This window comes from Felis catus, chromosome D1, assembly GCF_018350175.1.
Source record: "Felis catus isolate Fca126 chromosome D1, F.catus_Fca126_mat1.0, whole genome shotgun sequence".
NCBI lineage: Eukaryota > Metazoa > Chordata > Mammalia > Carnivora > Felidae > Felis > Felis catus.
The window spans coordinates 16807935-16834901 of NC_058377.1; the positions used below are offsets into that span (position 1 = coordinate 16807935).

The 26967-nt window shown below is 55.3% G+C and overlaps 1 protein-coding gene and 1 long non-coding RNA gene across 11 annotated transcripts in view; one reads left to right on the forward strand and one right to left on the reverse strand.

Annotated features, from left to right (window-relative positions):
• Nucleotides 1-938: 938 nt before the first annotated feature.
• USP2 (ubiquitin specific peptidase 2) lies at nucleotides 939-25828 on the reverse strand. Of its 10 annotated transcripts, XM_019811413.3 has the most exons (15): nucleotides 25688-25825; nucleotides 24632-25062; nucleotides 17148-17965; nucleotides 16734-16919; nucleotides 5695-5745; nucleotides 5079-5202; nucleotides 4784-4895; nucleotides 4571-4681; nucleotides 4331-4395; nucleotides 4010-4113; nucleotides 3846-3926; nucleotides 3615-3693; nucleotides 3289-3396; nucleotides 2993-3113; nucleotides 939-2719 (listed from the first exon to the last, which is right to left on the reverse strand). In XM_019811413.3, exons 3-15 carry the CDS (start codon nucleotides 17922-17924, stop codon nucleotides 2632-2634), a joined length of 2007 nt encoding a protein of 668 aa, XP_019666972.2. In that variant the 5' UTR covers nucleotides 17925-17965; nucleotides 24632-25062; nucleotides 25688-25825; the 3' UTR covers nucleotides 939-2631. The 10 variants fall into 10 exon arrangements, with proteins under 10 accessions (XP_019666972.2, XP_006936787.2, XP_006936789.2 ...); XM_006936725.5 differs by lacking the exon at nucleotides 24632-25062 and having other exon boundaries at nucleotides 25688-25828; XM_006936727.5 differs by lacking the exons at nucleotides 24632-25062; nucleotides 25688-25825 and adding an exon at nucleotides 24355-24558.
• LOC123380364 overlaps nucleotides 9603-26967 on the forward strand; it is a 54659-nt gene continuing 37294 nt past the window's right edge. The window contains exons 1-2 of the long non-coding RNA XR_006586016.1: nucleotides 9603-9723; nucleotides 25667-26092. This is a non-coding gene — a long non-coding RNA (uncharacterized LOC123380364). The remainder of the gene's footprint in view (nucleotides 9724-25666; nucleotides 26093-26967) is intronic.

Consider the following 26967-nt stretch of genomic DNA (forward strand, 5'->3'; position numbering starts at 1 on the left):
TCAGCAAAGATGCGATAGACAGGCCTTGATTTTTCAGTGTCTGGAGCAGGGAGGCAGTTAGGAAAAACCCCAATAAAATACTCTTAAGTTCAGCTGGCAGAGGCTTCAGCTTCCAGAGTTCTAAAATCAGTGGCAGAAAGGGAAAAATCTAAATTGTACTAGTAGAGTTAAAAGACAAAGCCAAAGGAGACAAGTCCCCAAGTGCTCCAAAAAAGCATTCTCTTTAAAGGGTTAAATCTGTTTTTAAGTCTTGAAAAAAAGCACCTTGGAGAACAAAACCTTCAGCATAAAAGCAGCTGTTTCTAGGTATTAATAGGGCAAGTCAGAGTCTCGTGTTCATCAAGGGCCAAGTCTTTTATTCCTCCACATCCAGGTACAGCCACTCTGCTCCAAGAGCAAACTCTGTTATACCCAGCCTCTGCTGGAGACCCCAGTTGTGGCTCATTCTAGGTCTGTACAAGACGCCCAAGTGTCAACAGTGCCCACGCCAGCAGTTAAATGGCAGACGGTGGAAATGTCTAATATGAATGTCTAATATTCAGTCTAATAATGGCAGACGGTGGATATGCTAATTTTCTTCGGTGTGAAGACGATGTCGAGGTTATGTGGGAGAATGTCCTTACTCTCAGGAGACGCATGCTGAAGTATTTAGAGGTGGTGAGGGCACCTCACCACTACATGTTTGGCCCCCAAGAACAAAGTATATGTAAACCAGCCTGGCAAAATGTTGATCGGTGAATACGGGTGAGGAGAGCATTCAAAACGAGCGCTATTTCAGTTTTGTAGAGTTGGGAAGTTTAGACTGAAAAGTGGGCAACTTTTTCAAGAACTTGGAATTTACAGTCTGGTGGTAGCAGTAAAACATGTGGCGACTAACAGGCTCACAGCTCTTCCTGGGTGCAGACCCTTCCCAAATCAAGATGCCGTCACTTACCAACTTCTTTCTCAAAGCTATTATTTATTCTGTACAAGGTTCCACTGTACATCAGACATTCTTCTACTCTTGCTTACACAGTAAACAAGTGCACACCAGCCCTTTGGCTCAGGTTCACAGGGCTTCCCTGGGGAAGGGGGTCAGGCCAGTTAAACTTGGGGCGTCTCTCTCTGATGCCTCCTGGGAGCATTAGAAAGCTTCAGGCTCCAAGGGTCACAAGCTGGGCCCACGTGCGTGGATGCACAGAGCTCCGTGCCTTGGTGCCGGACGGCTTACTCTCCGGGACAGCACCGAGTTTTGTCCAGAACTACTCAGGGCAAAATCACGCCCGTGGGAAAAGAATCATACGGCTGAGGCAAGATGTCCCCAGACACCCAGGCTCCAGCTCCTGGGGTGGGACTGACGACCGATGCCAAGAGGGGCTGAGGGGTGGCATGGGCATCCCTGAGAAACTCGGTCCAAAGGGCCTATGTCTAGGAGGCTCTGAGAAGGGGTGGGGGCATGAAGGTCAGGAAGAAGAAGCACATTAAGAGGGAATAAATTAAAGGTGAGAGAAGTTCTAGGGATAAGGGGCTTGTGCTATCCTTCAAACAGCTGGGGAGTAGACCAGGGGTGGCTTAGAGGAAGTGGGCAGGAAAAACTTGATACGCTACCGTAAGAAATCTCCTTCCACCTACTCTCCTCTTCACCTCACTGCGATGTAAAACAAGCCAGGGGCTACGGGCACGACCCCCATCTCCCCCAGCGGGTTTGAACACGGCACTGGGGAAAAGGGAAGAGGCTGAGGGATATTTCAGGGAGGGGCAGTTACCCCCTGGTCCCCAAATGCTATAAGGCACAATTCTTGGAGGCAACTAGATTCCATCCAAAACATTAAAACAAAAACAAAAAAACTTGTTAGATCCCGGGTCTACTGTGGCTGTACTTAGGGCCTGGCCGACGCCCACCTAGCACCACTGGGGGCTAGCATTAGAAAAGCTGTATTTGAAGAACTAAAAAAAAAAAAAAAAAAAAAAAAAATGACCAGCATAACATCCCAGCTGTGAAGAAGTGTGAAGGAGAGCATCTCCAGTCTGAAAGCTTTAGTTATTGTAATTAAAAAAAAAAAAAAAAAAAAAAAAGTTGGGCTTTTAAAAACCAAAATCAGCTTTTTTAAAAGTCATCCCCTTGTCTGTCTCCCTGGAGATAGCAGCGTTAAGAGGGCTCTTGGCTCATGGGTGTTTTTCTTGCTTCTGGACTGGTGAGCAGGGTCCAGGCGAAGACAGGTGCTAGGCTCCGGCGCCGGGGCTCCCAGGCGGCGATCCTCCCAGCAGGCTCCAGAGGGCGCTGTCTTCTCGGGAGGAACGGGGGCTGGAAGGGCACCAAGAGGACGAGATCTTCTCCCCACAGACCGCTGTTGTTTATTACACACAGGAAAAAACCACAAGCTTAAAAACGCAAACAAGAGAAGCCGAGGGGACACTGTGCTGGCTCCGGGCTCTGTGTCCTGTCGATCTTCGTGCCGCGTATGGCTCAGGGGCTCCTGGCTCCGCGCTCCAGACCCTGACCAGGCTGCAGCAACTCCTGCTCGGCAGCTTTAGTTTACTTTATTTTTCTCTTATTTGTCAGGATTTTTTTTTTTTTGTCTTTAAAAAAAAAAAAAACTTAGGGTGTGGGGCCACCACAGGAAAGGGAGACAGGGATGTAGCTCCTTGCTGCTACATGCGGGAGGGTGGACTGGCCAATTCGTAGAAGAGCAAATAGGCGTCGCTGGTGCGCACTTGGCTGGAAGACATGGGTGTGACGCTGTGGAGAGAGCAGGGAAAAGTCAGGGCCCTGGTGAGTGGGCCACCGGACACAAACTGAGTGGCTGAGGGAGTCGTGAGGGCCCGCTGCTTCTCTCCCTACTGTGCCCCCAAAGCCAACCTCTCTCGTCTTCTAGAAATTCTGCAAATGCGCAGCGGACTCGTATATATCACACGGCCTTTTGGCTCTGACCTTTTGCAGTCAAGTGGAAGCCACACAGATGGGTGAGGTACAGGTGTCTGACAGCCAGGAACCCTGAGACCTCCGTCTCACCTGGAGTCATTGAAAGTGTGCCATTCGCCCGTCACTGGACTCCGGCAATAGGCTGTATAATGGCCGCCCATGGTGGTTCCAGAGTGATTGGACACAGCGTACAGGTTGTAAACAGCGTGGTCTGAGGAGGAAATACGAGGTTTCAGGCCCCCAGGGCATTCCTCTCCCACCTGGCCTGGCCTCTATTCCTGATTTTCAAAACTTACTCTTCAGCAGCTTCCTTCTACCTCTTGGCCTCCCATCGGGATTTTAGGCACCTGTACCTTGTTTCTGCCCTTCCAGCTCAGAATACTCACTGGTGTTTTCTGAGGCAAATTCTCTCAAGTCCAGGTCTCTTAGTGGGAAATTCACAAATGTTGTGAGCTTGCTGGTTCGTATCCTGGATTCTGAGAACCGCTTCAGATCTGGTGTTGATGTGAGTCAAGGACAGACAGGGTAGCAAGAGTAGTCACAGTAAAGGAGACTGGGTCCTAAGAGGGCGATGCGCTTCTCAGAAGCATTAGAGCAAACAGGGAAAGGAAAGTCTACCAAGTTTCCTTTTTTCCTACTCTGTTCGCCCTCACTTAGGCCCCCAGTCACTCTTTGAAGGCAAGGCCCTGCCAAGGGGGATGTTTAAGGATACGGAGCACCAAGATCTTTGGGAACCTCTGGATGGAGAACTTCTTTATACATCGTTTTCTGGCTCGGCAGCGACAGCATGTCTGAAAGACACGACAAACAGAGCTACAGAGGACTTGGGAGAGAAGTTAACAGGCCGCGTCCCGCAACTCCTGGGCTCGATCCGCCGGTGACAGGTCTTTCCCAGAGAGGTCTCTTGTATGCGTGCTCTTGCTCTCATGGAAGGGGGACTTACTGGCTTTTCATCGCCATCAAGCACATCCTCTTTGGTGAAGAGCCTCATGCAGTCCATTAAAGTTACCTCAGGATAACCTCGCTGGGAGAGACAAAAAGTCGCAGGTCGATGACACGAAAAGATAAGAGTGGGAGTTTCCAATGTGGGGCAACAGGGGCACATACCTTAGCGATGGGCAGGGAGAGGTCCCAGAAGGGATCAAAGACTGTAGAGCAGTAACCACAGTCCGTGCACGTCAGGGAGCTCTTTAGCTGCCCAACAAAAAGATCTGCAGAAGAGATGGGACAGCGAAGCTTAAACCCGGAGAAGGAGCACACGTCTTCTCTGGGCTGCGTCCCTTCTCAGCGCTCCTGACTCTGTCCGTGGGCCACTGGGCAGAAAGAGGGTTCCCTGGGAGGGTGATTCTTAGGGCTTTTCATGCTCATTCTCTACTCAGGCAAAAGCAGTTGAGGGGGAGCAGGCATTCCTCCCATTCACGCACTTACCCCCAATCCGACTGTCTTCCCGTTCTAGATACTTCCTCCACATCTGTCGCCCTTTCTCATCATCACTAGGAACCAGAGAGAGGGAGACAACTGGGTCAGAGCTCACGAGAAGTTTAAGGATCCATCGATCTAAATCCTTAATATTAAAAATTCTCTCCAAATTATTAACCCCAAAGTAGTCAGCAAAAGATCACAAGTTCATGAAGGGTTTCTTTCCTATGGCATTCTCCTCTTACTTACGGAAGATGATCGAGGTTCTCAGGGTTGGACTTAGGCCTCACTGTTACCCGGTTCACCTCGTTGTGGAGCCCATCCAGAAGAAAGCGCAGAAACTCCTGAGCATCTTGCTGACTGAGTCCAAAGAAAAGAGAGTGAGCAACACCTCTCGTTCTAAGAACCGACCTGCTGTGGCCGACTCCCACTCCGGAGAGGACATGTCTGCAAGGCTCTTACTTATAGCCAACGAAGCGCGGGGCATATCTCTGGATCTGGGTCTTGAACTCAGATGGGCTCACCACATCATTGGGGGATGAAGTCCATATGGTCTGGATTAGTTTTGCAAACTCTACAGGAAGGAGAGGGTAGAGAGGGGGCACGGAGGGCAGGTGAGACATTTTCTGGAAGAAACTCCAACTAGAATCCCACCAAAAAGCAGCTAAAGGAAGAAAAACAGGACGGATACGTAGAAAACACATCTACTGGAGTATGGTAGTGGAACGGAGAAAGTGTCCGCGGATGGGCTCCTCACCTTCCATGAGGGCTGTGTGGACACTGCTGCCGTGGCTGAGATCCCGCATGTAGAGCCTCTGGAGGCAGTAATCCCTCAGCTCCCGGGTGTTGCTCAGACACTGCAGAATGGAGTTCATGAAGCACTGCAAGAGATCATCCAGACCATCAGTGGAGAGAGGCCCCTGTCATGCGTGTCTACTCACGCAGTACCAAAGGCCCTCTGGTTCATCTACTCCAGAAGCGAACCCTCCCACAGCCTCAAGTTCCTCTTTTCGTAAGTGAAAGGGGTGCAGCGAGGCAGATTCCCACTGCCGGCAGAGGTGGCGTAACTGGTTATTTACCGTGGAGACGTACAAACGGGTGTGGGTGAGCTGGGCAGAAGTGGGTGGGAAGTGACGGATGTCCTTCAGGAGAAGGATCCAGGAATGTAGCTGACAGTGAAGAGGGCAACTCCCCTTTAGCAGTGCTTCCTGCTCGGGGCGAAGAGTGAGGCAAAGCCCCGGCCACAAGGGCACATTTCAACGGGCCTAGAGGATGGGGAGTCAGCAGGAGCTGGGCGGGAACTCTGGTTAGGTGGTCCCAGGTGGGACAGGAGGGGGTGGCCTCAGGAAAGAAGTGGGCTGGGAAGAGCTCACCGTGTTCCCAAGGTTTCGAAGACCAGCCAGACCCTGGGCGCTCTTAGAATTCTGTAAGCAAAGAACACATGGCCTATGAGACTGAAGGCAGAGAGGCTGGGCCTGGGGTAGGCTCTCCCGGGCACTTTTCTGCCAGTCGGAGCCATGAGCATCAGGCACACACATTATTCTCTCTTCAACTTTAGACTATGTACGTGGTAAGAAAGAGGGTTGAAGGATGCCTGTCATTTTCAACAAACAGCAAAAATATTCTTCAGGGCTTTCTTTTGTTGAGATGTGTCCCCCCCCCCCCCCCCAATCTCTATATTACTCTTCATTCTCTGCCACACTGGAGGCTGGAGATTAGAATGAGAGACTAGGAACATGTGTATTTGATTCCGGCTACAAGGAACTCCAGGTCCCAAATCCAGGCATTATCTCCAATGACCCACTTTTCTGCCCGTAGATGTCCAAAACATGAAGCAGCTGTCATAACAGGCACTTCAAGGAGGTCTTGAAACGCTCAATGACAAAACATCTGAAGCGAGTCGGATCTTCAGCTGGGGAAAACCGAAGTTGGCCTGCCATCCTGAATTGCTGGGAGACAGGTGGGATTCCTTCCAGCTGAGCTCAGCTCCTAAAGGCTGATTATACAGCCTGGGAGAGTCCTCCCTGCCTGGCTCAGGTTTCAGCATCCTGACTGGTCACTGGCTGGGAACACTTCTGATGGCAGACTGTGGCCACACAGAGGTAAGCACCTGGCTGAAGGTGCCACTCTGGTTCTTGTCCTTGTTGTGGAGGCCGGTGAGGGGGTTGGAGCGAGGCAGTTGCTAGGCCGAGGACTGTGAGTATTGTTTGTCCAGCTCTCTTGGCTAATTCCGGCCCTACCTCCAAGGAGTCAGAAAACATTTGGGCTCAAAGGGTTAAAGACACAGTGCACAGATGAGCCTGCCACCCCCTCTCTCCGGGAGGGGACGCGGGAGCCGGCAACTCTGGAGCAACACTGACTGGGGCATGCGTGGGGCCAGCTCAACCCTGATCAGAACAGGAGCCTGAAATAACTCAGCTAAAATTACTCATGCTGTGTGCTGACAGCCTCTGAGGCTGTCAGCAGCTCAAAGCCCATGAGGTTGTCAGCTCAAGGGGGTGGGGAGAGGCAGGCCGAAGGAGGGCTTTTCTCAGGAACTGCCCTGCTGATCCCACAAGGAAGTGGATGCCTCCTTCCTAGTTACCAGGTCTAACACTAACAGGGAAGGAAATATACTCAGAAGAGAGACCTGGTTTCCACCTGCAGTTAGAGAGGAAAGCTTATTGGCAGCAGGTGGGCAGAAGCATCCTCGAACTCAGCCAGCACTGGAAGTATATGGCCCCAAACACAAATTTAAATCTTACCTGACAGTCTAAACCCTGATGTTCCAGTATGAGGGCCACAACAGAGATAATTCCCTGGACAAAGACCTTATCAGCATTTTCAGGGAAGCCCGGGGAAGGACTCCCCGCTGCCCATTTGGAACTAAACGTTAAAGCCCGTCCACAAAAGGATACCCACTCTTCTCTCCCCCAACAGCCACTCTTACTCCTATTTTTGGCAGCGCTTTGTTAGTTCTTACCCCCTGTGCCTCAGACGACACCTGTCTAAAGGAGCTGTGGAAGCAAAACATTCTACCGCTGGTGATCATGTCAAGGTCCATCAAGGTGGGCCCTCAGCAGAGACAGTAGTCACTCAGTACTAATGGGGGAGGGGCAATGGAAAACTGGAGGCACTTCTGTGGCCTTGACACTTTTAACTCTGACCCAGCACAGGGAGGGTCCAGAACACATCATCACCTGTGGTTACGGTTCTTGATCTAACCCTACTAATGGCCTAGCCGGTGCAGACATGGGGAAGGCTCCTTTAAGGTTTCGCTAGACCCTCTGTTAGTTTTCCTTTTCGTAGGGGGTGGGGGGTGGGTCGTGCCTCTGTCTAAAATTTCCCGAGTTCAAAACTACTTGCCAATTTCTAAGCGCTCTGTGTAGAAGGCCGTTGGATAACAGGAGTCTGGGGGTGGGAGTGGAGGGGAGAGCAGGGCTGTTCTGTGCCCAGCCAGATATTCTTCTGCCATGAATAGGAAATCAGGAGCTCCGGGGAAAGTCAGCACTTTCCATTCCAGAGAGAACAAAATGTCCTAGGAGTGACCTTTCTTATGGGGAAAACAATCCTACCTCAGGGCTGACAGGGAGAGGCTGGACCGGGAGACCCCCCACCCAGCGAGAGCCTCTCACCCAGCGGGAGACAAGGAAAGGATTCCAGCTGCTAATGTGGAGCTCATATGCCAAGACCTGAGGAAGTCTGGATCAAGAACTTCCTGGAAATGAGCCATCAGCCAACCTAAGCTTGACTTAGTAGCAACCGCAGTTCTGAAAAGTAGACGCCACCTCCGCAGTTAGTAAACAGGCAGCATTCACCTTCCGCGAAGGGGCAGGGGGCTCAGCAAGAGCCCGCTCTGGGTTAATGGGGCGGAAACATCTGGGGATACAGAAGCACAGGCTTATGGGTCACCTAAGCAAGGCTGATGGAGGTCTGTGTCTTCACACTCAAGACCCCGCTAAAGGGCTTTCCTGCTTACTTCACCTGTGCCACGAGTGTCAGCCATGAGTCCTGGCTGCGGCCAAGGAGCCTGGTGTGGCCCTGGCACGGGGCAGGGCACGCACTGCCAACTCGTGGAGCTGGTGCCTGTTACATAAGATCTGTCAAGCTCTGGCCCCTTCTCCCTTCCCCAAGGGGGCAGTGCCCAGCTTCTAGCCCCAGCATTACCCCGGGGGCGGGTGGTGGCTACTTCATCCGAGGGACCCAGTGCCCACTGAGCAGAACTGGGGACGGCTGAGAAGAAAAGGGAAGTTGCCCTCTTTCACCTGTCTGCGACTCCTCTGCCCTTCGCGGGGGTCAAAGGACCCCCGTTACCAACCCTTTGGGAGAGCGCCCTTTGGGATCAGTGAGGGGGAGGCGGCTCCTCTCCCACCAGCCTTTCTTGCCGGGTTTTGGTCTTGGAGGAGTCACACGCGCAGAGTCCAGCGTGCCGCCGGTTCCCTCACACAGCGAGAGCCAGTCAAGGTTACGCTTTCCCGCACCTGTCCTGAGAGGTGCCAGGAATTAAGAGCCCAGGGGCCACCTGGTGCCGGGGTCTCCAAGAGGGAGGGGAGGAGGGGGGCTCGGCCTGGGACCTCAACAAGGGGAGGGGGCCGCGAGTTAAGCCCGAGATCACCTGGGGAGGGGGCATTCCTTGCCGGGAGAAACTGGGAAAGGAGGGGCGGGGGCTGGGAAGAATCGGTCCCCCGGGCCGGGGGCGCGCGCGGCAGATGGGGGCGGGGGGGGGGTGGGCGTCCCGGGGAGGAGGCGGAACCCTAGGCCCTCGGCGTGGGGGTCCCGGAAAGGGGGCCCCGCGTACCTTGGCTTTGTTGAGCAGGAGCCCCACGAAGGTGGAGAGCAGCAGGGAGGGGGAGAGCGGGGAGCGCGGCCGCAGCTCCTTGGCGAGGGCGGGAAAGGGGGCGGCGGGGGGGTCCTCGGGCAGGGTCACGGTGTACGAGGTGCGCATGCTGGGGGGCAGGCGGCGGGCTCGGCCCCACGCCTAACGTTGGCAAAGGGGGCGCGGGGGAGGACCGCGCGGTGCCGCGGCCCGGACGCCAAGGCCGGCGAGGCCGCCACAGGACACCGTCTGCGGCGCCCGGCGGTAACCGCTCCGGCCGGCCGACCGCGCGCTCCTTCGCCTCAACCTCCCCGGCGCTCGCCGCCAACCGCCCCGACACCCGGCTCTCTCGCGCTCCGGCAGACTGGCGGCCCCGCCGGCGCCTCGGGCCCCACGACGTCAGCGCCGGGGGCGGGGCCGGGGCTCCAGCCCCGCCCCCGGCGCCGGCACGCGGCCCCCAGCGCGGCCCCGGCCCCGCTCGCCCCCAGCCCGCCCACCCCACGGGCCGCCCAGAACCCCCGTCCCGGGGAAGGGCTGAACGGGCTCCCGCGCCGGCCTCGGGGTCGGGGCTCTGGAGGACACGACCCCACAGGACCGTGTCAGCCCGGTGAGCTTCCCCCCAAGGCGGTTCACAGTTCCTGACTTCTGGGGGCCGCGGAGCCTTTGGCGAACCCCGTGAAAGCGCCGTTCTCTCCTGGGGGGGGGGATGCACTTATGCACAAACTTTTGCACGGCGTTCGGGGCTGGGGGTACTCAGGCCTTCGTGGAGCCCAACACCCATACAAACCGCGAGGGTCGAAGGGCTCCCGGTTAGGAGGATGGATTTCCGCCGCGTCGGCGCTGAACTTTTTTACCCCCAACCCCGCCCCAGTCCCACCTGGCCCATTATCAAGAGAGGCACTGCTCCTATTTTATAAAGTGCAATAGGTCACTGTCCCATTTGGCCCCAGGGAAGAACATTTTCTGGCTTCGTCTGTCCAGTTACCCAACTGCATCTCTCACCGAATCTCAAATTTTGATTTGTTTTGGGAGGTGGGAAGAAAGAACCACCACGTTGAGGAAGCAGGTGCTCAGCCCAGGTGGGTGGGGTGGTGAGTGTACTGCTCTGACCCTAAGGGCGCCAAGGCTTGAAGAGCAGAGGCCTCTGCGTTTTATTTCGATGCTCCACCCCCCACCTCCCCACCTATCAGGGACCCACACGGAATCTGCCTAGAGAAAGTATCTTGTTTGGAGCCTGCTGGCTATTTTTAGCCAGTATTTTTAGCGTTTAAAAATACTCCGAGAAGCAGCAGTGTGTGCTGTTACTCATCTGTGGCCTCCTTCTGTGCCTCTTGGCGTGCTCATCCCCACATGTACACGCGCACCGCACACACGACCACAGCCACATGGGGAATGTGCCCAGGACACATGTATGGAGTGGGCATGAGGCAGGAGCCACAGGGCATTTCTCCTGATGGTGAGTGAGGGCAGCAGTGTTAAGGGTGGTGAGCTCCACAGCCACTGTCTTCACTTGGTGACCAACACTGGACACACTGCCATGGCCTTTTCCTCCATGCTTCCCTCTTTCTAGGTGCACTCTTTCCAGCAAGTCCCACACAGTCTGCAACAATTCTTGCATTGGATCACAGCACGCTTCTGCACCCAAACACCTAGAGCCCCGGACTCTTGCCTCCAGTCCAGAAGCTGAGCTAGCTCTGCGAGGCTGTCCGTCCACAGGCTCCTTCCAGCATCACCACCCTCCCTCTTCTCTGATCCCTGCTGCTAACCAACCTGCTCTTAGTTCTTTGCTTCTGCACTTGCCTTCTCTCACTTCAAGAGCAAAACTGCCACGGATTAAGTACTTATTAAATGCCAGGCACTGGCTAAGTGCTTTATATACGTTATCCTAGTTAACTTACATAATTAACACAACGCCGTAGGAACTATTACCTCTATTTTCTGGATGAAGGGCCTTAAGTCCTGAGAGGTCAAATGACGTGCCAGAACCACAAAGCTAATAAATGACAGTGTGGGGCTTTGAACCCCAGCCTGCCTTACGGCAAAACCCATGCTTTTAACAACTACCAGGAGGCTCTGGAATGTCCTTCCTGCTCTCTGCCAATTACCTGCTTGTAAATTCTGCTCAAAACTTGTGTTTTCCACAAAGCCCTCTCCAAAGAGTTCCACCCAGCTCAGAACGCCCCATTACTGCATACCCTCTGTCTATTGGTGTTCGGTTTACATAGTACTAATTTATCTTAATATGTTTATCTTTGATTTATAAGTGTCTCCAAAGCTTCTGTAAATGGTCTTCGAGTGTGTGTTGATTGTGCCATCACAATGAAACTCCCTCAGGGGCAGGACTGTGGGTGCTCTTAGTGGGTGCTTAATAAATGGTGTTGATCTCATCTGTAAAGTGGGGGCCAGGATTCTTGGGTATCCTGGAAGTCCCACTGAGCCTCACAGGGTGGGGTGAGTCTGGATTTGCATGTTGAATAAGCATGCTGTGGTAAGTGCTGTCTAACAGGTGCTTACCCACGGGAACATTTGGCTTCTCGCCCATGACTTAGTCCAGTGATGTGAGTACTACCCCCCACCCCCCCCACCCCGGGATTCTGTTAGCACATTTTCTCCCTCTTTCCTGAGATGTAGAAGGTTAAGGGCCCAGAAGGGGAAAGCTACCTGGATGGGAGCTCTTTGAGAAGCCTGGGGTGAGGGGAAAGAATTCACACAGGGTCCGGTCTTGTCAGGCAGGTCTGACTGCTGCAGGACACAACCAGCAAAGAACTGTGGCTCATTTCTCTACTGGCCAACCCCCCCCCCCCCCCCCCCCCATGACATGCTTTCTCCTCAGTGCCATTTCTTGAAGTGGGATGGGCAATCTGGGATCTGAATCTGGCTCTGGCTGCATTACTCTCTGCCTCCTGAACGGGGCTCGTTCCGGCAGCTCGAGACTGCCATTTCTCAGAAGCCTGTGCTTGGCCTGTCTTCCCTGTAGGTTAAGAAATTTTCTTCACCTCAAATCTTTTTTGGCATGGATGGAGTATAAATAAATTAGAGTCAGGGTTACCTCTGTGAGGGCAGGACTGAGAGTATCCTGCTTCCTCAGATCTTAGGGGCAGCTTGGTTCAGGGTTTGGAAACACTGAAGCAGGCCTGCTCCCCGCAAAGCAAGCACCTTTTATTACTGTCACAAATGGAGAGACTGGTGGCCTGACTGAGCCGGTAGGGGCTCAGAGTCCTTCATGGGGGTTGGACTTTCAGCCCACAAATGCCCCTGGGGAAGGAGGGTGCTCTGCTTGCCTGAATCACTCAGACCCCAGGAGGCCAAAAGCTCTGTACTCCTTTGAGCCCCTGGGCAATCTGGCCTGAACCAGCTGGATTCCAGAGGCCCACACATTTCCCTCTCTTGCTTATAATTCTGTGTGGGTTCCAGTTTTACGTATCCATTGAGGTGGCAGGGTGCAGGGGGCCACGTGTGCAGCTCTGGGCCCTGAACATGATGTTCATTTCTATAGCTGATGGTCAGTGGAGCGGCTCCCCCATGGGCACGGAACATTTTGCCAGGCTTGGATTAACTTCTACATTGCTGAGCCCCACCCCAGCACCACATGAACTCATGAAGGCGTCCTGGAGTGGGGGTGGAGGAGGCGGCGGGGAGGATGATGCTGGGCCCTGATTGAGAAATTGAACCTGGGTAAGGCAGCACTGGGGCCACCAGCCAGCTGACAGTCCATAGCCAGTGTTCCAGGGATGGAGATGGTCAGTACCTTGCTGACTCTAAACGCAAACCCCAAACTGACTCTCCTTTCTTTCTCAGCAGTTAGCACTGGTCTTGGCCAGGGGATCCTCCTGCTTAAGGTCTCCTCTGAGTGACCTTCCCATGCTGTCAACACAGATTCAAGCCCTTAGGAAGTTCAGCTTCCTCAGGGTGGCTGAGTGGGTGAGGGCAGCTCCAGGGTCTTGGGCTGCTAAGCTGGACAAACGAGACAGTGGGGATGCAGTTCAGCGTGGCTGAGTAAACAGAGGGAGAAGGCAGGGGAGGAGAGAGGAAGGTCACACTTCTCCACTTCTCATCCAGGACTTCTAGGGCAGTCCCTGCTGTCTTCAACTTGTTCTCTTTGGAGTAACCCCTGCTCACTGCATGGCAGCAGTCAAGTTCAAAGTCCCACCCAAGAGAAAAATCACATGACCTGTGCTTATATAATCTCTCTGTCACTGAACAGCTGGGAACCCAAGTCTTTGGGAGATGAGTCAGCAGCCCCGGTGACAAAGAGGACCCAGGTAGTCTAGGTTCCTGGACCTTTTGCTCCTAGCAACAGGTTTCAGAGCAGAGGGCAAGGGTCTGGAAGAGGCTGCATGGGGAGAATAGGTGGGGCAGGCTCTGAGCCTCACTCCCTGGCTCTGTATCTGAGCGGCAGGTACTTGGCATGATGACTGCGCTCTGGAGGGCCCTGGGCCAACCGTAGTTTTCTTAGAGGAGAGGGTGGCCTGGGCAGGGCGGGGTGAAGGCAGGGCTGAGGCTGGCAGGCAGAATGCCAGGGAGCAGTTGGAGGGGTGGGGCGGGGGAGGATTAGGATGGATTGTAGGGGTTAAAGCGCAGCCCTGGCAGGGCTCAGTGGGAACAGCTTGTCCTTCCATAGGCCCAGGGAACAGGAGAGGTGGGGCGGAGGGGGCTATAACCGGTTGGGTGCTTGGTCTCCTGGCTTTCTGCAGGGCCAACCCACCTGGCCTGGCTTGGAGTCCCCACAGGCAATGGGTGGGGGTGGTAGTGAAGGCTTTTTTTTTTTTTCTTTTTGCCAGTTTTGAGCTATCATGTCCCTCCCCTCCAATCTGTCTGCATTTTAAACAAAAGGTGGAGCCTGGGGCAGCCCTTGTTATCCTAGGCTGAGGTGCACCCTGGCGGACTGGTGTTTTGTTGGTGCTTATGCAAGCACAGTGGGGGAGGGGGGGCGTTCAGGATTCATGTATCCCTTCCACCAATCCCTTACTTGTGCTCAGCTGAGTCTGTGAAATTCTAAGTTCGTGTTGGCTGTTACTATTAATGAGGGAAATGAGTCTGGTTAGAACTCTTCTACACCCTGGTGGGGGGCCTGCTTTTGACCTCCCTTTATGAATGTCAGATAGTTCAAGTCAGCTACCCTGAGAGCCCCTCGGGGTCAGGCCTGCCCCAGGGGACCCCAGAGGCGTCCCATCACACTGGGCCCTGCCACTTCCTCACCTTTGTTCCTCCCAAGGGTGGTCCCCTCCCGCCCCATTCTACTCAGCTGTCAAGTGCCCCTGTCCTATCATGCTCTTCCATAGCATTTTTTAGGTTTCAGATTCCTTCACATCCACTGTTTGCTCTGAGCCTCACGCCCGCCCCGTGAGGTGGGCAGGGCAGGCATGACCAATCCCTTTTATGGATGAGGAAACAGAGCTCAGATGAGAGGTGTCTAAGGTTAAAGAAGCGAACTGTTCTTTCCAGCCTCAGACGACCCCTCCCTTTCCCGCCACCTATGACACCTAACAACACCTGGGGCTGCCTCCTATCACAGCTGTTCTAAGAACTTATTTCCCCAAGTTGTGAATGCGCTGAGGGCAGGGACCATGGCTTGCATCTGTCTTGCCTCCCAAAGCACCTAGAAGGGTACAAGGGGGACTAACATTTATTGCGTGCCTACTCGGTGCCATGCAACCTTTGATTTCTCACAATGATCTATGAGGTGGGAACGACGAACACTCGTTTCATAGAGGTTCAGGTTCAGACATTAAGGAACTTCTCTAAGGTCGCACTGTCAGTAAGCTGAGCACCATAAATGAATGAATGAGAAGGCGAGATCCTCAACTGGAGATCTGAAAAGACACTGCACCCGCTTTTAGAAAGAAGTGGTCCAGGCCCCCTGAGCAGGGCTGTTTGCACCTCAGGAGATGGAGTCAGCAACAGGAAGTGAGGCTGAGAGTGGTGAGGAGGGGGTGTGAGGCTAAATCGGACCTTACACCAATGACCCATTAGGAGCCTTTCCCGTTGGTAGTGTCTTCTTGAGTGTGAGCTGAGGGTGAGACACTAGCTCAATCATAGGCTGTTACTGTGTTACTGGCTACTTAAGTGTGCTGGGAATTGTTTCTGGATGGGAAGTGAGGGATGTTAGGGGGGCTGAGTTTGCCCCGGGGCAGTCTCAAAACTCCCTTCATCTGGCCCTGGAGGTGGAGGAGGGGCTGAGGTGTCCCCTGTGGGAGAGGTGGAGGGCAGCAGACTCCTGGGGGGTTCGAGGTGTGCCGGTGTAGGAAGGAGGCAGAGTCCCAACAGAGTTTGACGCCCAGTAGAGGAGACCTGGCTGAGGGGGGGTCTGCAGTGTAGTCTGTGGAGGGGAGGTTTGCAGACCTCAGGCTGCTGACAGATTACCCGGAGCGCTTGTAAAAAGGGCAGAGTCCCAGGCATATCCCTAGGGAGTTTGATTCAGGGGCTCTGGGTGGGGCCCAGGCCCCTGAATTATTAAGCCCTGCAGGTGATTCTGGTGCAGGCGGTCTGCAGACCTTACCTGGAAGAGCACTGCATACCATAGAGAACCCTTCTCTTCTGAGCAAAGGGAGGAACCTCTCAGAGGCCCTTAGGGCCCAAGCCCCTCCATCGAGAGCTGCTTTCTGATTGCCCCTGAGATGAGCCAGCCTAGACATGCCCAAGGAGTCATGCTCCAGTCCAGCCACACATCCCTCGGAGAGCTCGTATTTCTCCCAGGCCAGTGCTGTTGCCCCTCACTTCTCTTTCACACTAGCCCTCCAAGATAGACACTCCTGCCTTGTCAGGTTCTGAATGTGCCGGGAGGCACCAACTTTTGTGTCTCCCATGGCACTTCACAGACAGCCCATGACGGCCAAGACTGTCTCATCAAAGTTGTCCTCTCAAGACCTTTAGTTATGACAGGCTTAACGGTCTATGATCCAAAGTTCTGCCCCTATTTTGCACCCCTGCTCTATCTGTCTGGACAAGCCCACGAAGCAGCATTTATTTCTTGCTGTGGCACAGCTATTATTTCCAAAAGGCACCTGTCCTAGAAGTAGGGGACTGGTACGTAAGGTGATGAAGGAAACCCAGCACCCGGCTCTCCTGACCATTTACTTGTCCATCTGTCTATCTGTCCATCCGTCCATCCATCCATCCATCCATCCATCCATCCATCCATCCATCCATCCACCCACCCAACCACCCAAACACCCATCCACACACCCAGCAGGTTAGCTGAGCTCTGTGCGGTGCTAGGCACATGGGGAGAGATCTGGAGGTGGGATTTCCTTCTCATCCTCTGAGAGCTGGCCACTTTACGGGCACGCTAATAACTAAAGAAAAGGCAGAGAGGTGACCCAGAGAGGTGTGTTCAGGGATTAGATGCAAGCCAGCCCTCCTCTTCCCTCATTCTAGCCTAGGCAGGACAGGAATATAGACGTATGGGATTGTCTCACGCCCTAGACAAAAATTTCTCCACCGTTTTCTCCCAAGATACAGGATGAGCACTGCCATCCAGACACCCTGGTCCTGAGTCAGGACCAGTGTCAATCAGAGGGGAGCCGCACTCCCCCTGATGTCTTATGCCAGCGTTAAGCCACGTCCCCAGGCTGAGCAAGAGGAGAAATGCAACCAGAGCAGGGAGGCCTCTCTTACCACAAGGAACACTGGCGGTTTGGGGGCCTCAGCACTCAGTCCAGGATGGTGCAGGGCCTGCAGGGGACACTGGCATGTTGGGTGGTGAGGCGGCGGGTGAGAATTGCAGTGTATGTGGGGGTAGCTGACCATTTCCGAGAGTACTGCTGGATCGTCGTTGAGTGCATGCGTCCTGCAATGGGTGTCCTAGGGAGAGTGGGAAAGTCCCTGAGCGAGGCACCGAGCTACAAGGGTACCAGACCTGCCGAGATGACGTCTCTGGCTTGGGCTGCAGGAGTAGCTGTCATGAGGTTTAGGAAGAAAACCTCTGCCTTCCATCATCAGTCAGATGGGGAGTCCTTCCCTTAATCTGGCTCTTCTACATCATTCGCTCCCTCCCCAGCCCACCGACGGGTCCCCACGGGGCAAACTCACCATGGTGTCTCGCCCTGGGGAGCTGGAGCGGCTGGACCCAGGGGCCTGGCCCTTACTCTTCTCCCACAGAGTGTAATGGCCAGTGGGTCGGTAGGTGGGGCTGAGGACTTCAGGGACTCGAGAGGAAGGGGCCTGGGTGGGCACCTGAGGGGCGCTGCCCTTTCGGCCATAGTTCTCCAGGTAGTCTGTCAGGTACTCCGAGCGGCTGGCTGCCTGATAGAGCCCCTGCAGGGCACACAGCTCCTTGCGCGTGCGGGCCAGCATGGGGCTGCGGCCCAGGTTCCCAGGGTCTATCCGATAGCTATCTGAGGTCCGGAGGCTGGAGAAATCCCGGGCCAGGTCTGATTGACTGCTGGACTTCTTCTGGGTCAAGGTTATGCCCTGGTCCCGGGCAGTCCCCGGCAGGTAGCTGAGGGAGTTGTTGGTCACTCCATAAGGGAATCCACTGCCCCCGCTGAGTCCGCTCCCTGAAGGCCGCTCAGTGCCTCGAGTCTGGCTCTCTGCCCGCTTGCCACCCCCGATGATGTCGGGTCTCAGCAGGGGGCGGCCCCTGTCATAGTCCAGGATGGAAGAGGGGCCGTAGGTACGGGGACGGGTGAGGAAGCTGGTTGGGGGGCCTGGCTTAAAGGCGAGCTTCTCCTTCTCCAGGAAGGAGGCAGCCAGGTTGGCCCCATAGGAAGAGGGAGTGTAGGTGCCATAGCCTGATTTGGCATAAGGGGCATCTGTGTAACGGGCCGATTCTGTGTAGCGCTTCAGGGTGGAGGAGAGCTGGGACATCCTTCAGGGCGGCACTCAGTGGGGACTGGGAGCCTCATGGGCTGAAAGACAAGGAAAGCAGTTGTCAGAGGGCCCTGCCAGGTTTCAGGCTGCCCCGTACCTGCTCTTCATCCCCAGCTGGCCCCAGCCAGAGACCACACTGTCCGTGTCCGCAAGAGGCTGGCCCGCTGTTAAGAAATACCCCTGTGCGGGTGCGTACACACACATGCCTGCGGGTTTGCGTACAGGTTTGCACGCCCCCATGTAGTCACGCCTGAGGGAGAGCACAAGACGCCAGCTGGCTTTGATAAACCGTACGGGGCCATCGATCTCAGCACGTCCTGGCCGCTCCGGGTGCTCCCTGGCAATGACCCAGACTTGAGAGTGGGGACTGCGCTGCCTCACAGGCGTCCAGTTGACTCACAGTATTCCAACCCAGATCTCCTCTGCTTTCAGGGGGTGCTACCGCCCTCAACCCCTGGATTGAAAATACGGGACATTTTAAGAATTAAGACTGCTTCCCTCCCTTCCTGCTTAAAGGAGGGGCAGGAATCCTTTTGGAATCCTACATTATCTGAGCTGGAGTGGCCCGAGGATCACTTGGTCAGATCCCTGGTGAGGAGAAGGAGGCTCATGAGAGGAAGTAATGGGGGCTAGGGAGGCAGTGGTGAGTGAGCATGTGGCAGAAAGGGGACTTGACCCCAGTCTCCAGATCCAATCCCACAGTTCTTCCCTGGACATGGTCACTTGCTGTGGTGGGGAATCCTCGTGTGGTGGAAACTGCCCTCTTCACGGATCTAACTCTTCTGTTCTAGGTGGAGTTAAGGTCCTGTGGCCTCCAGGGGTTCCTCTACCAACATCCAACCCAGCCGCCTCAAGGGTGATGACTTGTGCACAGGGGGCCCCCTAGAGGCTAAAATCCTTCACTACAGGCAGTGCTCTAGTGGCTGCGTGCCGTTTTTTGCAGCTGGGGTGGGTCTGGCGAAGGCACCCAGAACTCTCTGAATTGAGGGGTTGTAAAACCAGGATTGGAATCCAGGCCTTTTGGGTTTCTAGACCAGTGCTCTTCTTGCTGTACTTTGATTCACCACCCTCCCCCCCCCCCCCCCCCCCGCCAACCCCATCAAGTTTAGGCTCACTTGGGGACCACCAGAGTCCCTTCATCACCCTAAGGGCACAGGCTTTATCTACAATGGAGCTGAGGGGCAAAGGTGCTTTGGAGAGGGGAACCAGTAAGGTCAGGCCCCTTTTCTTGAGGACTTCAGGGGCTCCTGTGGGGCTCCTGGGTTGGCGGCGGTGGGGGGGGGTTGGCACAGAGCCCCTCAGGAACCTCAGAGTAGTGGTGCAGGGCTGGTTTTGACTTGCCCAGCGACTGACTAGCTGGGTGATTTTGCACTATTCATTTAACTTGTCCGAGCCCCCATCTCCTCACCTGTACCGGGAGTATAATCATCATCATTATGCTTCCTATCTCACAGGGTTGTTGTGAGGAATAAATGAGATAATAACACGTGAAAGCCCTCGACTATGACAGTGGTTATTATCTCTTCCCCTGGCCCCTGCCAGGCCCTGGGCTCCTCCTTCGTAGGCCTATAATAATGTCAGGGCCGGCCGTCTCCTGGCCTGGCCGGCCTCTGACCTCAGCCCTGGGCGCCAGGCTTCCCCTGCATCCCTCAGTGAGATGTGTGGATGAGCAGGCAGCGGGCAGAATCTAGCCGTTCAGCAGACACCGGCTCGGGCAGCCCACAGCCTGCCCTAGGCTGGCAGCCCAGCTCATTTGGGCAGAGAGGAGCTGATGCCAAGCCCTAAATGCTGTTGGCTTGGCAGAGGGCCCTAGAAACTCAGTCCATGCAAGGCGTGGGATAGGTGCAGGGGTGGGAGATCAGCAGGTGGCAACCTCCGTATGGATCCCAGAACAGAACTTGCAGACCCTGCCAGAGATCTGCAGCAGTTTTCGGTCTGGGCTGGCTCCGAAAGGCCTGCTCCGCAGTTACTAGGTATGCTTCTCCCACCTGGCCTGGGGACCCCTGTCTTCACTTGCATGCCCTTGCCCACTGTGCTTCCACCTCTAGCACGGATTCTGCTCTTTTCTAGGAGAAAGTACCTGGAGGAGGACCTTGTGTCCGGTCGGAGGGGAACCACAGGTCTCCTTCCATCTGCTTAGTCTCTGGGGTGCAGAGAGGAAGAGCATGAAGGCTGAGGGAGGCCAGGGGGAGACACAGACAGAGCCACCGGGGGCAGGGGCGTGGGACTAGTCCTGCTCTATTTCACTTTGGAGAACTCCATCAATAATTCAAAGTCAAAGAGACTCCAGGTCTCAGGAACTGGGCTCTAGGACACCAGGCGGCCAATCAGATACAACCTCCTCCCCACCCCCAAGGGCATGAGCTCATGCCTCCTCCCCATGGCTCTCACTCCCCCTCCTCCACACTAAGGCTCCCAGGGAATTGGTATTCTGCAGGCAGTGCCCCAAACTCGTGACCTCTCCTGGCCCTGCTAATGACGCAGAAGTGCTGGGGCCAAACCAAGTACAGGGCACAGAGACAGCCAGTCCTGGGAAGGCCCACGGATATTCCTTGGGAAGGGATGGGGCTAGAGGTGGAGTCACACCTTCTGGCCCATAGAGTCCCAGGAGGGCTCCTAAATCCCGCTCTCCTGTCTGCTCCCATCTGGCAGGCAAGTGACAGACCTCCCCCTTGCCAAGGCAGCCCTGGGGGGGTCATACCATCACTAACAGCTCCCTGGAAGCTGACTCTCAGTGCTGACATCCGGCTTATAGTTCCCCTGTCTGGGGAGAGGCTCCCTTTTGGGGCTGAGGCCTTGAGCATGCCTGTCCCCTTCCTAACCCCTAGTTTCATTCTTGAGAAAAGTGTCAACACTTTTCAGGTGAGCAGACAGCTTGGGTTGGTGCCCCTTGGCATTACCTGGCACGACTGTCCCTGGAGACTGCAGAATTCACCACGGGTGGGAGAGCAGGCTGGGCCCTGGCTGTAGCCTTGCTGCGCAAGACAGGGACAGGACGGGCACTCACATGGCTTCGAGTCTCCTTGTTGCCACAGGAACGGGCTGGACTGAATGGCCCTTTCATGGGGCAGTGGGAGGCCAGCCGATTGGCTGGGATTCCCCCGTCTCCCTCTCTGCCCGGCGTGGGGCCCCCGCTGCCCGTCTCCTTCTGCTGTTTACCCAGAGCTGGCAAGTATAGGCATGTGGCTCTAGGCAACTCCTCCCCAGGTGCCCGCCACCTCGGACAGCGGGGGCCCTCCACCTGCCAAGCTCCTCCTCCACTCCCATCTTCGCAGGGGCGCCTCCACTCTTCCCTGCTCTGTCAGAGTTCCCCCTCACTTTGCTGTCCCCCGTCCCCCCCCCCCCCCCCCCCCCCCCCCCCCCGCTTTGGAGGCGCCTCTGCCTTCATTCCTCTGCCCAGAGCACTCAGCTTCCTGAAGGGACATGCGGTGCCTGGTGCTCTCCTGAGTGAACTTCGTACCGAGCGTCCTCAAAGTCTCAGTGCGGATTTAGGCTTGGATTCTTTCGGAGAAAGAATGTAAACTTGCAGACATCATTTGAAGGCTTAAATGATTTATGTTACATTGAAATGGCCATTTTTGCTCAAAAGTCAAAAAACAGACAAGAAATTAACTAATGAAACTTTGAAGTGTGTAGCACTCATATTTCTGAAGTTACTGCAGTTTGGAGCTGCACTAAGGCTCTGGGACACCCTGTATTAACCTGCTTAATTCTCACGATCGCCCTACGCAGCGGGTGCTGTTATTCTGCCCACTTGCAGATGAGGAAACCGGCGTTGGTGGAAGTGATGTGGATTTCCCCAAGGTCACACTGTGAGCAGTGGCAGAGCTGGACTGGGGACCTGTGCTCTGTCCCCTAACAGCCCCCCCCGAAGCCCCCCGCCCTGTCACTTCACACTTCCCTGGCCTCTCCCTGAGCTGCACAGGGTAGGACCTGCGGCATGGGGTCTGGGGTGGGGGAATGCAAGCATCCACTGTCTAGGCAACAGCGTGGCGGGTACAGACTCCCGCAGGAGCGGCCCTTCGAGTTTCCGCGGCCGGCAAATGAGAGCGAAGCCAAGTGCAACCTGAGCGCCAGTACAATTCTGATCGGCCAAGAGATGGTCCAGGAGGCCTCCATTTCACCTGCGGTGCCAAGCTCCCAAGTGTCCCCTGGCCGGCCTGGGCCCTTGGCCCCAGGCCTGCTTATGGACATGACCCCCAGCCTCCTACCCTCGCTGCAGCTTGGCCCACTCCCCAATGCACCCAGGCTGGATGAGTCAGGGGTTAAAATGAGCCCTGTCTCCCTGGGGCAGCCAACCCCCTTGCGTCAGCCACTGTCATTTCCTGTTGCTCACGTGAAGGGCTCCCCAACCTGCCCAGCCAGGGGAGGGACTTGTTCCCCAGGAATCCCAGGCACTCCTGGCCCCCGGGGTAGGGGATGGGTAATGCCCCACATCCCAGAAGGCTTCATGGCCCCTCTCTGCCCAGATCTGCTCTGCTTTCTGGCATGAAGGCATGCCAGCTTCTGTGCCCTTGCCATTGCCTGGATAGAAAGCCCCTAGCTGAGTTTCCGAGGCGTGCCTCCACGGAGTTCAGTCCTTCCCTCCTACCCAGGTGTCCAGGACAGGTGAGTGGAGAGTCCCGTCAGGTGCTTGGGAACCTCCACAGTGGTGACCTCAGAGCTTCCCAAAGCCACTTGCTAACACCATTGGAATGAGGCACTGCTGATGTGCTGACCTTGAAAGGTAAAGAGGGCTGAGAGAGGGGTCCTGTCTCCCTTCAGCTATACTCTCTGCCCCTTAACTGCTATCTGCTTGGGCACTGTCTGGGCACAAGCATCAGCTCCTAGGTTGAGGGATGTTCTGGGAGATGTGGTGAATGCAGATAGGGTGGAGGACCGGGGTGGGGGCCATTTGCGCCTGCGTGTTCCAGGAGCTCTGTGTATACCTCTCGGTCCCCAGCAGCCTCAGTGTGTCCCCTCGCCTCCAGCCTGTCACTGGTAGCTCTGTCTGTCCAAGGCTTGCACTCAGGGACCCACCAGTTTAGTGCCTAATCCCCTTGCACGCCTTGGCTGAGGGTCAGTCAAGGGAATTTGGGTCTGGCTCCGTCTCTTTTGCTCCTAGTAGTTGCCCAAGGGCTGGGAGAAGGGTGAAGGGGTGAGAGAGATTGGAGATTAGGGCAAGAATCCTGACTGGTGGAGAAAGGGGTGGGCCCAGGGTAGTATGTCTATAGTATGCTTCTTGATTTAGGGTTTGGAGGGGGTAGGCATCTCTACACTTCCAAGAAAAGGCAAAGGAGTGGGCCCTCAGGCAGTATCGGTATCCTTAAATTCTCTTTCCGAATCACCTCTCTTGGGAGCTCTCCTGGTGCCCCCTCCCTAGGGGAGAGGCCCAGTCTCCCTGCTTTTCCTCCAGGGCTTATCTTTTTTCTGTTCCTGCTGCCTCCTCTGCCTCTGCCTGCCTCCTCTGAGCCTTCGCCTTCAGTCTTGCCCACAGCACCTTCCAGGCCCTGTTGGACAGCCTATCACATGCTCCTCCCAAACACCCAGGGCTCTCTGGACAGCAGCCCCGCAAAGCTCACATACTACAGGGGCAGCTACTGACCTGTGTCCGGGGGCACTGGACAGGATCTGGGGGCTTCTCCTTCCCCAGCAAGGCAGGGAGAGCAGTGGAGAGCCGGGAGGCTGGAGTCTGACTGGGGCTGGGTAATCCGGAGCTCAGGTTACCGACTCCGATATATATAGTATCTTATCTGACCTCACAGAGATGGCTAGCTCAACTCACTTGCATTCCAAGCCCGGGGAGAATTAAAGGGGCAGTGGCAGGCCCTCCCTCGAGGTGCTGCCCTTATGGGCCAGGGCCAGGCAAGGAGATCCTGCGAGGGCTCTCTGAAGGAGGGGGCATTTTGAAATGGACAGAAGGGGGACCCAGGGGAAACAGAACTGGAAAGAGGGTAGGGGGATGGTGGAGGTGGGAGGAATAGAGGCAAGAATATGGAGAAGGAGGTGTCGGTCACAGAATGAGAGGAGAGGATGAAGCCTCAGTGCTAGTCCCAATCCTCCCTTTCGAGGTGGAGTAGCTCCAGAGGTCCAGGGCGTACAGGTAGTGGGAGGCAGGCGGGACCTGCTCTCAGGTATTCAGTCCAAACTCTTACAATGGACTTCTAGGCCTGGGTTTATATTCCAGCTCATTCCTTTTTTTTTTTTTTTTTTAATAGGCTCTGACACTGTGGGCAAGGCACGTTAAGCTGTCTGAACCTTAGGGCGTTAATCTGTAAATCAGGAGTAAAAAGGATAATAACGCTATACCTCACAATTTTAAGAATTAAATAGAATAACATAAGTTTCCCTGGCCTATGGTTAAGAGTTCAATAAACGATAATAACGATTATGCTGAATACTTCCACTTATTATTATAGTTAGTGGCGGTATGTGTAGGAGCACCTACCAGGGAAACCTTCTTAGGGAGAGCAGGGCCTCGGGGCTACCCATTGGGAGTGCTCTGTTCTAATGCCAGACGACAGCCCCATGGGTTTCTGAGCTGGTCCGTGTCCCATAAGTGGCGTGGGCAAACGACTCTTGCGATATTCCCAGATGTCCAGCCCATCCAGCCGAGAAGGGCCAGGCCTGTTTCGGCTCCTTCCCCCTTTGCCTAGAAAAATAGAGCAAGTGCAGCTGTCCCCAGGCTACCAGGAGAAAGCTGCTCTGGGGTGGCTCCACTCTACCTGTAGGAGTGCTCAGGATTCCAAGGCCACAGAGCTGGGCTGGGCAGGCTCACAGGAGGAAGGAGCAGGATTCTTAACCTCTTGGGCCTTGGTGCTCTTGTGTGCTCCCGGTCCGTGGCTCCTGTTTCCCGATGGCTCTCCCTGAGGACTGGGAGTACCCAGTACTCCACCCTGTCTCAGCAGAGGCTACTGACTCAGCTTGGGTCCTGGTGATGCACTTCAGAGGACGCCCTCGTCCCTGGCCCTCATTCCAGTCCTCATTCCGACTCCAGTTTGGTAGGCATCTACAGTATCAAAGGAGTGGGGGATGCCCCAACCCCAGCCCAACCAGCTCTCCTTTCCTCCACTCTCCGGGGTTGGGCTTGGGGGACCTTCTTAGGCCGGTGCCTTGGGGAGGTGAACATCACCACGATCTTCAGTGCAGCCCCATTCTAGAAGGCAGATCAGGAGGTAGGTGTTCATTCCTCAGAGGACAGCTAAAATGGGTTGGTCAGGGCTTCCCTTGGCTGTTAAGTAGAAGTTACTCGCCTTGGAGCACCGCGTGCCTGCTTCTGGTTTGGGATTGGTGCGAATTTCAAAGATGCCTCTTTCTGGTTTGGGATTGGTGGAAAATCTCCCCTTCCACTTAACTGCTGCCCTACCCCCACCCTCACCCCTTCGGGCGAACTGACTGGAGACAGCCCCCTGGAGCCGAAACAGGGTGGAGTAAGTGAACTGGATGTACACGTGGGGAGGGGGGCTGTCAGTGTCCAGGCGTCACTCTCAGGCCGTATACCACACAGGGCACAGAGACTTGGACCTGCCCAAGCGGCATTTCCTGAGAACACACTGATCAGCACACAGATGGCTCTTCCTGGCACCCCGGGTCTGTCAGCTGGCAGGTTCCCCCCTCCCACAACTGGCACCCACAGCTGGAGCTCCTCCACACAGCTGGCGCTCGCCCTACATTTCTGGTGCCCGTTCTACCCAGGCTGTCGTTGATACCTCACTTTCTGAGCCTCCAACGGCACTGACCTCCGCATCCCTCCTCCCCAGTCTGCGACAGGTGGCACGTACCTGCCTCTTCTCCGAGGATGGACGAGTCGAGCCGGGCACAAGCATGGAGCTGCGGGTGAGTCCCGGCTGGTACTGGCGCGGCGCAGTGAGCAGCAGCTGACGCAGAGGGCTCCCTGGCCTCGGCTCCTGCCCGCCTCTCCCCCACCTCCGCCGGGGGCCCAGAAAGGACCTCCCCGGGAAATAGGCGCCACCCAGCGGGCAGCCGCCTCATTGCGCCCGGCCGGCAAAACCACGCCGCGCGTCTCGCGTCACTGAGATGCGTCAAGGCTATTGGCTTGTTCCCATTGTGACGTCAGGAGAGCCCCGCCCGGCCTGGGTCTCCCAGGCGACCGGTATACACAGAGAAGCACGTGGAGGCAAAGCCCGCGAGTTTGGAAGGGGTGGAGCTCGACCGGAAGCGGACTGGTAAGTGTCAAGGTGGGACCCAGTGGGAGGGTATTGGGAACGAGAAGGGGTTCCCGGGAGAAGGCCCAGCCTTTGAGCCCTGGGGTACAGATACCAACTTCCAGGTTGGAGGGAAGGCTAAAATGTTCCCGCTCCTTCCCACCTGTCTGGGAGAGGGTCTGCTTTGGCTCTCCTTGTTCTCTCTCCTCTCCTCTTTCTCCACCTCTCTCTCTGCTCATTTTACTAACATGAGACCAGTGATTGGGGATGACTCTCTGGGGAAACTGAGGCACCGAGTTAGTGGAAGGGAGGTTTTTTTTTTTTTTTTTTTTTTTTTGTTTAGTTTTTTGGGAAAAAGCTAAGACAGAACTTTGCGGCTCCCATTTGTTGTGTATCCTGTGGTGGTGAAGAAAGTCACACAGCCAGGTAGATTGGCGCCAAGGCAAATCCAGGTTTTCGGGCTTTCCAAGTGTCCTTAGCTCCTTCTCCTGTTCTCTGTGGCTGGTATTTCTGTCCTTCACCGTTGCCTTCAAGATCTTCCTTGTCTTCTGTTTCCCAGAGAAACTAGAGCCAACCAGAAGGGAAATACTTAAATTTCCGCCTACAAACATATCTGAATCCATTCTTACCTCTGCTCTAGGGCAGTGAAGGAGGCTTCCCTCTTCTTGTCCAAGATGACTCCCTTTGATCTTGATTCTTTATACTCCTTTGGGGTCCTCCTTCCTTCATGTTTTATGGATAGCTCTTGGATGTGCTGGGCACTCTTCTAGGCACAGAGGATACTGCAGTGAACAGAACAGGCAAAAGTTTTGCCTTCAGGGAGCTTACATTCTAGTAGAAGCAGAAGACAAATGAGTGAAATATGCAGTATGTTAGATGGCAGTAGGAGCGATGGA

What these genes read in the sequence shown, in the direction of transcription:
- USP2 (XM_006936725.5), bottom strand. Translation starts at nt 17,924, where the DNA reads ATGTCCCAGCTCTCCTCCACCCTGAAGCGCTACACAGAATCGGCCCGT. An exon ending in CCCCAGGGCGAGACACCATG is followed by an intron (nt 16,920 to 17,147) that starts GTGAGTTTGCCC and finishes CACTCTCCCTAG; the next exon opens with GACACCCATTGCAGGACGCA. An exon ending in TTCGAAACCTTGGGAACACG is followed by an intron (nt 5,203 to 5,694) that starts GTGAGCTCTTCC and finishes GATCTCTTGCAG; the next exon opens with TGCTTCATGAACTCCATTCT.